The sequence below is a fragment of the Camelus dromedarius genome, chromosome 19 (genome assembly GCF_036321535.1).
Source record: "Camelus dromedarius isolate mCamDro1 chromosome 19, mCamDro1.pat, whole genome shotgun sequence".
In the NCBI taxonomy this organism is placed as follows: domain Eukaryota; kingdom Metazoa; phylum Chordata; class Mammalia; order Artiodactyla; family Camelidae; genus Camelus; species Camelus dromedarius.
In genome coordinates, this window is record NC_087454.1 from 35,283,976 (window position 1) to 35,296,643 (window position 12,668).

Below are 12,668 nucleotides of genomic sequence, written 5' to 3' on the forward strand. Positions count from 1 at the left end.
AAGTTTATACTGTATAGCAAAGGGAACTATATTCAATAGCTTGTAGTAACTTACGGTCATAAAGAATATGAAAATGAATATATGTATGCTCATGTATGACTGAAGCATTGTGCTGTGCACCAGGAATTGACACAACATTGTAAACTGACTATACGTCAATAGGAGAAAGAAAGAAAGAAAAAAACACCCAGTTCTTTCTGTGCTGACAGAGGCCTTGATGATAGCTGCCCCTCCTGTCTGAGCGTGTGTCAGGGTGAGAGGGGAGGTGGCCGTGTGCCGCAGACCCCACAAGCTGCTATGACAAGTGACCCGCACTCGGTGAAACCAATCTGGGGGGAGCCCTCTCGGCCTTTACATTTGTGTCCTTTGCCACGTTACCCTGTACGTTACCTCGTCTTACCTCTCAGTAGCCCGGGTTGGGGGATGAAGCCAAGAATCGCCAAGCCAAGCCCCTTTTGTGAGTGACGGAGGTATAGAACAGGCTGAGTTTTCCCATGCTGGGGCCGGAGGGGTGGGGTTGAGGAAGGTGGAATCCCAGCCTGATGTGTTAAAAACAGATGCTGAGAAAAGAAGGAAACAGCAAGGACCTACTGTACAGCGCAGGGAGCTATATTCAGACACTTGTAACAGCCTATGACGGAAAAGAATCTGAAAAAGAATGTTATGTGTATAACTGAATCACTTCGCTGTACACCAGAAACTGACACAACATTGTAAATCAACTAGACTTCAATTGAAAAAAAAAGAAAAGACTAGGAGTGCCAGGAAGGGCAGGGACTGTCCTCTTAAATCACTTTCTAAATGACAGTGGCTGCGGCGAAAGCTGTTTTCTTCTCAGAAGCCCTTGGGCTGACGGTGCCAGCGTGGTGTCTACGGGGCGGTGCTGGAGACTCTCTGCGCTGCAGGGTTCAGGGCTGACTGTCAGTCCTCTGTTACAGGCTGTGCTCGTGGTTATACTGATAATTTATACACTTTTTATTTTTTGGTAAACTAAAAACATTTTTACTTTTTGGTTTATTGGTAAACTACAGGCATTCTTATGTTTTAATTGTGTCTCACTAACTCAGAGCAATTCTGACTCAGAAATAATGAGAGCCTAAAGTGGGCCTGAAATAAAACGTTATCTTAAGAAAGTTGTAGGGAAAGATTACTTAATTTTATAATCATTCTCAGACATTTTGTCATTATCGAATTTTAGGCTTTTATTCTTGGACATACAGGAGACAAAGCCAGTTTGGATAAATGAAGAGTGATTAAAATTTTTTGCTGTTTGACCTTCTCTAGAAGCTTGAACTAAGCTGAACGGTGGCAATTAGAAGTTTGGGGGACATTCTTTGACGAGATGAAGAACCTCATTAGTTATTTCTCGTATTTGTTTGTAAATAGATGTTTATTCAGGGTTTAATCATATGGCTTGTCAGACGGTTAAAACAGTAGCAAAAGCGCTCTCAGTCCTTCTCATCTCTGTTAATAACACTAGTACTTACGCTGCTGTTTATAATCACACTGCTCTTCTTCAGATTATTTGGCCTTGAATGGGAAGTAGTGATCCTCTCTACTGACCCCCCACCCAGTATAAAAAAAGTGGTCCAGCAGCGTGTCCTGTGCTGTTATGTTACTCTCAGAAGCTGGAGGTCTGATTACCCCTTGTTTATAGGAGAGGAAACGCCTTGTCTAGCAAATTAATGGTAAACAGCTGAGCCTGGAGCTGGTCGTCTGCTATCAAGAGATCTTTCCAGCCTTCTCTCCAGATGCTCCCGTGCTGATGTTCTGAAATTCTGGCACTCCCTGCCCAGGGCCTCCCCTCTCCCTCTCTGGCCCATGCTTCTTCTCAGGTCTTCCTTATTTAGTTCAAAGCAGAAGTGTCCCCCTTGGTCTGATTTTTTCCCCCTTCTCTGAACTTCTGCAGCACTCACGGTGTGCTGTGCTGGCATTATTTGAAAAATACCTGTTGACGACCCATTTTACAGATAAGGATATGAAGGCACGGGGGTGTGCTAAGTAGTTTGCCCGAGGGCCCCAGGAAATGCAGAAGACTGTCACAGATTGCTTTCCTGGCTGTTTGGGGAGTTGATGGAGGACCCGTGGGATACAGAGAGAGACAGATAAAGAGGACAGTGTCATCCTCTAGGTGGTCGGGGCCTGAACTAGGTTGATACTAATGAGAGTGGACAGAACGAGATGGGGAGGGAAAATAATTAGTGACTAATCAGAAGGACTTGGACATTGGATGTGAGTGGGAAGAGAGGGGGGTGCAGGGGAAAGGATTCTAATTACAGGTTTTTAATGAGGTTGGTGGTCAGCCTTGGCTTCATTGAGAAGTGGTTTTTATATGTATTTTTTCACATGTTGATTCTTAAATCTCACATTTGTCCAGAGCAAAACCCTTGGAAGGCAGTTAAAGGGGGATTTCAGCTGGGAATAACCTGCAGGCTTTATACTAGCTCTTGTGAGCTGGGACCGAGCAGTTTCCGCACTGGTAAAATAGAGATAATTTCCACCCTTTGGAGGGTATTTCGTGGCTCAGATGAAGAGAGCAGCCGTCCTTGCAGAGGCTCAGTAATGTGAGTTTCTCGCTCATTCATTCGGTGCCTGTGGGCTGCTTAAGCTTAATACGGCGGTCCCTTGGAGAAAAGGGAAGGAGAAAAACACCAAAAATTCTAGGATGCTCAGATCTCTCATGTAAATGGCATCATCTTTGCATTATCCTCCCATCTGCAGTAAAACCATCTCCAGATCACTCACAATACCTAGCACAATGGAGATAGTTGTAAGTACGATGGAAATACTATGTAAATAGTTGCCACGTGAGGCCAATTCAAGTTTTGCTTTTTGGAACTTTCTGGAAATTTTTTAAAAACTGTTTTTGATCCACAGTTGGTTGCGTCCCCAAACGTGGAACCTGTGTATGTGTGGGGCCAACTGAGCTATCTCAGCTTCGGGGAAATGGTAGCAGACAAGGCCAGGTGTGGTCCTTCTCCCCAGTGAGCTTTGAGTTCAGTAAGGGAGACTGACCATCGCCAGGCACTTATCTAATCAGAACTGTGACAGATTTCACAAACGTGAAGCCCACAGAACCTGAGAGCAGGGGAGTCCAGCCCCACCTTGGGGCCCAGAGGTGTTCCCGAGGGTGTGACATTTTAGCTGGGTACTTAAGGATGCGTAAATGTTCCCCTTGCTTAGTTTTCTGTTCTGCTATTTTTAGTGACCTAAAGCAAACCAGTAATCAGGACCCTATTGCCTTTCTCGTCCAAAGCTCTTATTTTTGCAGGCAAATACCTTCTTTTCAGGCAAGTTAGGAACAGGCATCTGGTGGAAAGCAATGGTCTTTGGAGCAAGAGACCTGTGTTCTGTTTGCTGAGCTTGTATACAAGCAGGTTAGCTTGAGGAGGGGACACCTTCCTATGGAGCAAGCCTCTCGGCCAGCTCTGTCTGAACTCAGTCCAACGCTGTTCTCGGGCAGTTGCTTTTGGTGTCCTCAGATGCCCTAACTCCAGACCAGTCCTGACCAGTTTCTTACAGCCGCTATTCATGTGTTCCCATGGAGGGCCCGTCTTCCCAGGCTTCAGTGATGTTTCTGATGCCCTGAGAAATAAAGACCTTTACCTAATTGACACATCTTTCCTCTTTCTCTGTTTTCTGGATCTTTTTCTCAGATGGAGCAGAAAGCTGCTGTACTCTGTGCGTGTGAGTGTCAGCTTGACCTTCTTCCTTGGCTTGTGAGGCCATGGCTGCAGCCCCAGCCTCTCTTTTCTCAGTCTTATAAATACCTCCCCCCCCGGGACCTTAGTGGTGGCAGAGGAGGGACTGTTGGGGGGTCCAGGGCCGACAGCACCATTCACCTGGGCAAACCTCACCTACCTGGACAGCTGTGCATTCCTGTAATGGATGGATGTACCTTCATTCGTTCCTCCCTTTTTTTTTTTTTTTTTTTTTGCCTTTTCCTTTTTTAAAAAGTTGAAGTTTGTGTGTCTGTGTGTGTATATATTGCCATCATATTTATGAAACTAGGATCATTGGTAGTGTGTGTCCTTCACGACCTTGTGTGACCCTGCATAGGCAGAAAACAGTGTGAAGCAAATGTGACCACAAATTTAAATACTTTCAGCTTTTAAATTTGTACTGAGAGCTTTTCTGTAGCTTCTGGTTACTCTGTGGTGTTGGAGCAGGGCGTGCATTTCCCCCTTTATTTCTCCCATCTCCTCTCCACCCCCGATTTAGAAATATTAGGTATGTTTTGGCTCAACTTGCATTTGTCAAGCTGGTGGAAGAAATGGCCCAGGATCAGGAGAACCTTTCCTATTTTAGCCCTTCTTAATGTTAGTGGGTCCAAAGTAAACAGATTCTCGAAATTAAATGCCATGAGCTGAACTTTTCAAGCCCCCAAAAAAGCTGTAACCTCAGGTTTTAAACCAAGAGAAAGAGGAATTTAAAATAACAATTTCGGTCATTTCAAAAATCACAGTGTTTAGTGGCAGGCAAACATGGGGGAAAATATTCAGCCTCCTTACTAATAAAAGGAATGTAAAACAGAATGTTGCCAGACTACTTCACCAGTAACTTGGGCAGTTTCTAAAATGTAAGGGAAAAAAGGAAGGGGAAGGATGTTGAACTGGGCACCTTGTACTGGCTGGTCGAAGTGTAAATGGATGTAACTCGCCCCTCTAAAGCAATTTAACAGTATTTATCAAATGCTCTAGAGATGTGAGTGCCTTTGACACAGTAATGACAGTCTGGGCGCTCAGCCTAAGGAAATAACCAGCAATGGACATGAATATAATTATAACGTTAGGAGCTTGGAGCAACCTGAATGTCCAACAACAGGGGATTGGCTAAATGAAGTATGAAAGTATAAAAGTGGGCTTTTTGTGCCACTGAGAACAGCCAACTATTTGGAAGAATAATGACAGGGGAAAAGGTTTATAAAATAACATAAAGGGATGCACAAACCTAGTGTTTTGCAATATAATCTATTTATATACACACTCTGTGTGTGTGCGCGTGACAACGTGACAATGAACAAATACTTCAGAGTGAAACGTTTTCTCTGGGTGTTGGGGATGTTGGTGGATTTTTTTTCTTCTTCTTAGGACTTTTCTGGGTTTTCCAAATTATGTTTGTAATCAGAAGAAAATTCATGATTTAAAAATGCATCCTTTAGAATGCTTTGTACTGATACAACCATATGAAAGTGGGGGAATGGGAATGCTGTCAGTGACTTCCGGTAAGGTGACAGAACTTGGTGGCGGTGGTGGTTTTTAATCTTTTTCTTTAACGTGCTTCTGTTTAGAATTCATCTTCTTCTAGGAAGGCAAATATAAAATACACGTGGGAAAGTACTTTAGAAGTGCATGCCATGCTTCAGCAGATAGTCCCTTGTGACTGTGGTCCAGCGTGAGGACGATGAAAACTCTCCACCGTGGAAGTAAATGACAGATACTTTCTTTCCCTCTACAGATATTCCTGAAATTCCAGAGAGCATCTCATTCTGTAAAGCACTGCAGATCGCTGACTTCAGTGGAAACCCACTGACTAGGTAACCTTTCTGCTTGCTTTTCTGTGGGTAGTACTAAGGGTACCTTTTTTGAGAACCGGGCTGTCCTGAGCCCCTCCTTGGGGCTTCTGGCTCAGCTGTGAGCCCCCTGACCGGTGGATTCCAGGCACTTGTGTGGTCCGGAGAACCATGCAGGGATGGCCCTCCAGAGTCTGGTCCCGCGGTCTCTCTGGGCCAGGTGGGTCCATTTCTAATCGTGGGGACCAGATTTGGCTTTGAAGTTTGGAATTACCTAGATTAAATATCAAATGGTAATGGAGGATTTGTTTGTTTATTTGTTTTTAAAGGAACCTAGAAAGAGGAAAGAGATTCTAATCTAGAGACTATCACTCAGGCAGGAGTCCTCAACCATCCCCTGCAAAAAAAAAAAAAAAAAAAAAAAAGAGTTTTGCAAAACAAAAGTTATATGATCTTTTCTCTGTATTAGTGGATTTATGTATAACGACTTTCAGCATTTTAGATGCAATGAGATCTTTTTGCCTTCAGTTAATGTTTTTTTTTTCCTCCCTAAATACTGGCGACCATAGATATATTGAAAGTAAAGTTCCTTTGTAAGTATTTAAATAATAGTTTTATTTTGAAACCTCACCATTCAGTAGAGTCTAAGAGAAGTATACAAAATTTCTTTGTGTAGACCCTTGTGAAACGTGTAATCTGCTCAAGTGATTGGCATCTTAAATCAAATTAAAAGGAAAACATTAAGAAAGTAGCAATTGCCTGTCAGCTGCTCAATTGTAAGTGATTCATAGCGCTGCTCTGGGTATAAGCTACAGGAAAAAAAAGTTACTAAGCAGCTGTCTCGTGTTTTATTATAATCTTGTGGGCTAAAATTTCTGCCTATTTTCTCCTCATCAATGAAGCATTTCCACTCTCAGGCATTTTCAGTTACAGAAGCTATTTTCTTTCATAGAGCACTCAGTAGGCTCACAGCGTCTTTTTCTCTTTTATTCTTACAGCTTGTATATCTTTCCTCTTTAATTATTTCTGGGTCACCCTCTCAGCAAGTATTTATCATGCCCCTGCACTGCGAGGCAGACCAAGTCGTTATTTTTTGCCTTATAAATAGGAAAACAAGACAAAAGTGCCATATGTAGTGTAACTTTAGAAGGTTATTTCAATTAGCATATAGAAGAAATCATTATATTTATGTTTAATATACCTCTAGTATATATGCACTTCTCTTTTTCAATTATATCGACATTTTTTTTGTTCTTTTAGATTACCAGAAAGCTTTCCCGAATTACAGAATTTGACATGTCTTTCTGTAAATGACATCTCATTGCAGTCTCTGCCTGAAAATATTGGCAAGTAAGTTTTTTTTAAATTGAAGTATTGTTGATTTACAATGTTGTGTTAGTTTCTGGTGTACAGCATAGTGATTCAGTTATATATATGTATATGATAAATAATATATATATAAGTACTTTTTTATTATAGGTTATTACAAGATATCAAATGTAGTTCCCTGTGCTGTACAGTAGGACCTTGTTGTTTATCTGTTTTATACATAGTAATTAGTATCTGCAAATTCCAAACTCCTGATTCATCCCCCCCACCCCAGCCCTTTTCCCCTTTGGTAACCATTAATTTGTTTTTTATGTCTGTGTGTCTGTTTCTGTTCTGTAAATAAGTTCATTTGTGTCTCTTTTTTTTTTTTTTTGTACATTCCATATATAAGTGATATCATATGGTATTTTTTTCTTTCTCTTTCTGGCTGACTTCACTTAAAATGATGATCTCCAGGTCCATTCATGTTGCTGCAAATGGCATTATTTTTTTCTTTTTTTATGGCTGAGATAGAGATAGATAGATAGATAGACAGATAGATAGATAGATAGATAGATAGATAGATAGATAGATAGATAGGCAGGCCACATCTTCTTTATCCAGTCATCTGTTGATGGACACTAGGTTGCTTCCATGGCTTGGCTGTTTTAAATACTGCTGCTATGAACATTGGGGTGCATGTATCTTTTTGAATTAGAGTTTTCTCTGGATGTTTGCTCAGGAGTGGGATTGCTGGGTCATTTGATAACTCTAGTTCTAAGTTTTTTTTAAGGCATCTTTTTGAAAACCATTACCATGTGTAATACTCTTTTTTTTTGAGGCCTGGGAATTTCTATAAGATATTTATTGTTTCAAAAACAAAAATGAAAGGGTTTTAGAACAATTTCTGGAGCACAGCCACCATAAGGAAATTTGTAACCAGAGATTGCTTCAGGACGAATCCGGTGTGAAAATAGCAGAACTGCTACGACTGTGTAATTCCACCCCCCCCCCCCCGCCTTCAGTACCGCTTTCCCCAGTCAAGTACTATTGCTGTAAATGTTTATAGGTTTATACATGTTAATGGTTTAATAATGTACTGTCTTTTGTTTGCTTGGGGCACTTCAATTTATTTGATTCTTTACTTTCTTAATGATTTTGTCCCCCAAAATGGAAAAAAAAAATCCAAGTGGTTTAGGGCAGGAATTTTTAAAATATAGTGGAGAACAGATGTAATTTTTTTTTTTTTAAAGTAACCCCTCATCCAGTCCCTGAAATAGAATCCTAAAAATACAGTTGACCTACGTTCTGGCTTCTAGAAGAATGTCCCTCGTGTGCCTGCTCTCGGGGACTCTGTGAGACGTTAAGGTCAGTGTGCTGAGAGGAAAAACTTTTGTGGTATCTTTCTGCAGGAGTTTGTGAGGTTTTTTTTTTTTTTTTAAACCTCATTTGGTGGTGGGAGGGGCAGGAAGGATAGAAAATAGTATTTTTTGGAGGAGAAGGAGGTTATTCTGATGGTATTCCATAGAAATTTAATGTGCCAGGAATTAAAATTGAAGGATAAAATATCTGTTACAGGGGAGTGGTTAAAAAAATTAAGGTCTGTGTAGATAGCAAGATACTATGCAATTAAAAAATATTTGTTTGCTCTCGCTTTGATTATGAGAACTGTTACTCGGTTTCTAAATTTCTAAAATCATTTTTCGTTTCCTAAAACTGGAGGAGGATACACTGAACTTGTGTGTTTCATCGTATAGTTCAAGTGCATTTCCAAGCAGATGGGGTTTATGTGTGTATGTGTGCTGATCATGCAAATCACATGTGCATTTGCTGATGTTACGAAACCAGCTCTGTTAGCGCCTGTGATTCTGGCTCTTACGCTGGAGGAGAACAGAGGATTAGGGCGGATTAGAGGGTTGGGGTGAGGTTTGACTCCTTGTGTTCTGTGCGTGCACATGTGAAAGTCCTCCGCGTGGGGGCGTCACTCTGGTGATACCAGCGGAAGCTCACGTCTTCGGTTGGCTGGAGCTTAGTGCGGTGCCTGCTGGAGTCGCAGCGACTCAGGTTTCTTCTGAACCAGTACGTTTTGCCAGCGCCGACATCACTGGGACGTGTGCGGTTTCTGCGGGTGCAGGGTTGCCACTGCCTGTGCAGACGCGACCCAGAGCATCAGCTTCTGAGGGGGAGCCCATCTGTCTCCTTTAACCGTGCTCCTCACGGACATGGATTGCACCCGAAGCGCAGGAGAATCCGCTGCAAAGAGTGCCACTCTGGGGTTTAGTAAGAATAAAAGCAACATTATTACAGCCGCCGTTTACCGAAGCAGCCCTGCGCCCCAGGCACCACGTGGCGCGCGATAGTACGTTACCCCTCCTGCGTTTCAGTGGCCCCTTGCTCTGTGAGCGCAGCGTCTGGTGAGAGCACATGGGTGCCCCGGACCCAGGGCCCACTGCTTCCAAACAGGCACCGCTCCTCACTAACGTTGGGAAGAAGGGCTTCGTGAGATTAAAGGCGTTCCTGCACATTTTTGACATTCTCAAGTCCAGAAGCTCCTCTATGACTGCTATCTTGGTCCTGGGAGTGGTTCCCTTTCAAGGCCTGGTGACTTAACGTTCACGTGTCAACTGCACAGAGTATCCAAGCGAGGGAGCCTTAGAGTAATGACGCTACTCTTTTGAACTTTTAATATTAAAATTTGGGAAGTAGTGGTTATGTTGTTAGTGGGTGTTCAGGCGGTGGTGGTCTTGGATACTTCTGCCCCGGGAAGCGACGTGCGAGGTGTTATTAGGGCTTGTTCCTTGCGCAGTGTGCATATTGTGAAGTAAGCAGAATGTTAGAAACTTTCCTGATACTTTCCCCTTCTGTTCATTTCTAGTCTGTATAACCTGGCTTCACTGGAACTGAGAGAGAACCTTCTCACATATCTTCCCGAGTGAGTCTCTGCGGAAAATAATACACTGACTAAATTTCTTTAAGCGTTGGGGTGGGGGGTGGGGGGGGAGGCACAGCAGTATCTTGTCAAAAAGAAGTTCTGTGTCTTTTGGAAAGTTTCAAAGATGCCAGCCTTCCCTTAATAGTCCTTCCCTTAATATTTATGGCCAGAAAGTCCAGATGAATCTTATTTTTGGAAACCGGTCCAAGCAGGGGATACCATCTTGCTCAGCATTTCTGCATCCTCTCTAAGAGCTCCCTCCCTTTGTTTGTTTGTTTTTGCTAATAGCTCTCTTACCCAGCTACGGAGACTTGAAGAACTTGACTTAGGAAACAATGAAATCTATAATTTGGTAAGTCAGTACTGAAGAGAGATTTGAACTGCACCTCATCCTTAGTTATGGTCACAGCAGATTTGGGGGGAGACATAGAGGGGTGCTTGTAGACCAGGGTTTCCACGGATACAGCTCAGCAGCATGAGAGGATGTGCTTCAGTTCACACAGGTTAAGAAAGATGATTTGGGGGTGGAGAGTCAGGAGACAGTGGGCACTAGCGGAAACAGCTGGCCTCCTTGGGGAGCAGTGGGGTTGCTTTTAGGAAGGGAGGCCTGATGTTGGACAGGTACCAGCCAGCATCCTCCCTGGCACCCAGCTGTCAACTGTTGAATCCGGGTTTTTTTTTGGTATATATATTTTTATTGAAATGTAGTCAGTTTACATTGTGTCAATTTCTGGTGTACAGCATGCTGATCCAGTCATACATGAACACACATATATTCGTTTTCATATTCTTTTTCACCATAAGTCACTACAAGATATTGAATATGATTCCCTGAGCTACACAGTATGAACTTGTTGTTTATTCTATATACCTCAGTGAATATCTGCAAATCTCTAACTCCCAATTTATCCCCTCCCACCCCTGTATTCCCTCGGGAGCAGTTTGTTCTCTGTGTCTGAGTCCAGGATTCTTTCTTTCTTAGTGGAAGGCTGAAAGTTGAAGCTTTGTTACCATAACATTATCTTTTTTGTTTTAGCCAGAATCAATCGGAGCTCTCTTTCATCTAAAGGAACTCTGGTTGGACGGAAATCAGCTGTCCGAATTACCTCAGGTGAGTGGTAATTTCACGTTGTCGCCCCTAAAACGTAAAACACCCCCCACCCGCATGTAGTCTCTGCTTCTACATGAACTTTTCTATCAAAGGGATCTTGAAAGCCGAAACATCGGTAGCAAAAGCAGATTTGGAAAAATATATCAAGCATTCACCCATGCCACATTACCATAGTAAAATCGAAAGCCTCAACCCACCGTTTCTAAAGATAGTGATAATGTCCCGAATCTGTAAAGTCTGCATTTTATTTCGTCCTTGCTTTACGCTTGGGTTGCTTGCTGTCGGCCCAGAAAATTTGGAAATTACCGGGACGCCCGATTCAGATGGTATCAGTTTCTGCCGCTGTTGGTGACGTGCCCAAATGCTCTGGGATAATCTGACCACGTCTTGCCCTGTAAGAGTTGACATGAAAACCGTGTCCAAAGCTCTTGTTTCATATTTTCTCTAAATGTTGCTCACGGTTACGCTGGAAGGTCACAGTGTTCACATTTTTCCTACTGGTACCAAGCATGAGAACCAGGTTCCAAATGAAATGCGGTCTCGTGTGGACTTCTGAGTCCCTGGTCACCTTTGGGGTCCCAGCCAACAGGCCCACCTTCTGGTCAGTTGAGAGAGAAACTTGAACAAACAAACAATGACAACCACAAAGGGGCGTTTTCCCCTTATTTTATCTTTCTCCAGGTGGGACTGAATTTTGCTTTTTGGTGTCTCTTAGAGCCAGTGTTTGAAGTTGGAGTATATTTCACTATGGCTCCGGGGCTCATGTGTTGCAGGCTTTCAGAGGCTGTCTCTGTTCTGCTGTGCACCTCGGAGGGGAGTGCATATCGGTGCAGGGAAGCCTAATGGCAGAAAAAAATCCTTCAGTAAAATTCTAATTGTTGCAGTTGTGGCGCTGGAATGACTGTGACGTCCCCTGTGACTAATGCGGCTAGGGAGCTAATCTGAGTCTGTTTCTGAGGTCTTGGCTGCATTTGGGAAAAGGGAAGGACAGATCAGCAACTGATGTGGGCAAGGATTCGATGAGCACTGAGATTTCCCTAGGAAACTATGAGAAATCCTGAGCGAGAGATTTTTAGTTACTTAAGAGTCAAAGGGTGGGGGGGAGGGGTGTGCCAGGCAGTTACTGAGAACGTAATAAACTGTCAGCTGTTAGACATGCAGGGGGAAGAGTGTATGTGTGGACAGACGTCCGTAAATGACTATGTGCAAAATGCCACGTCGTGGACACAGAGAAATGCACACGCCAGGGGTCACGTTGTTCATGTGACACCGAGGAAACATCCATAGAACCGCTTTGGGATTCAATGGCGAAAAAGCCCTGTGAACACATCCCTCTGTGCTGTGGCGGGTTTAGATGCCCTTAGGTCTCCTTTTCTGTGTCGTTGATGTAGGAAATAGGAAATCTGAAGAACCTGCTGTGCTTAGATGTCTCTGAAAACAGGTTGGAGAGACTCCCTGAAGAGATCAGTGGCCTGACTTCACTGACAGATTTTGTCATTTCCCAGAACTTGCTAGAAGTGCTCCCGGACGGCATTGGTGAGTATCGCTCTGTGCTGGCTGTCGTCTGGCGTGCTGCGAACCCATGCTGGCCCTCGCGGGAGCTGGGCTCGCAGCCCCTTTCGTCTCCTGGTTGTGTGTTCTTAAAGGAGTGCCAGGAGCGTGTGACACAGGGTCGGTGTCTCTGCACGCAGGTGCTTCTGCCGTGCTGGTCTGGCAGCAGTTATGAGTGTTATTCTGCTCAGGTGCTGCCCCTCCTCCGCCGCCCCGTCTCCTCTGTCCGCATTCTGTCTCCCTGATCTCGGGAG

The 12,668-nt window shown here is 43.6% G+C and overlaps 1 protein-coding gene across 3 annotated transcripts in view; it reads left to right on the forward strand.

Moving 5' to 3' along the window:
- LRRC1 (leucine rich repeat containing 1) overlaps positions 1 to 12,668 on the forward strand; it is a 101,684-nt gene that overhangs the window by 65,580 nt on the left and 23,436 nt on the right. For all 3 annotated transcript variants that reach the window (XM_064476590.1, XM_010993393.3, XM_064476592.1), the window contains 6 exons: positions 5,458 to 5,536; positions 6,773 to 6,862; positions 9,696 to 9,752; positions 10,041 to 10,104; positions 10,789 to 10,863; positions 12,255 to 12,399. In XM_064476590.1, the coding sequence (XP_064332660.1) occupies positions 5,458 to 5,536; positions 6,773 to 6,862; positions 9,696 to 9,752; positions 10,041 to 10,104; positions 10,789 to 10,863; positions 12,255 to 12,399 (510 nt within the window). The remainder of the gene's footprint in view (positions 1 to 5,457; positions 5,537 to 6,772; positions 6,863 to 9,695; positions 9,753 to 10,040; positions 10,105 to 10,788; positions 10,864 to 12,254; positions 12,400 to 12,668) is intronic.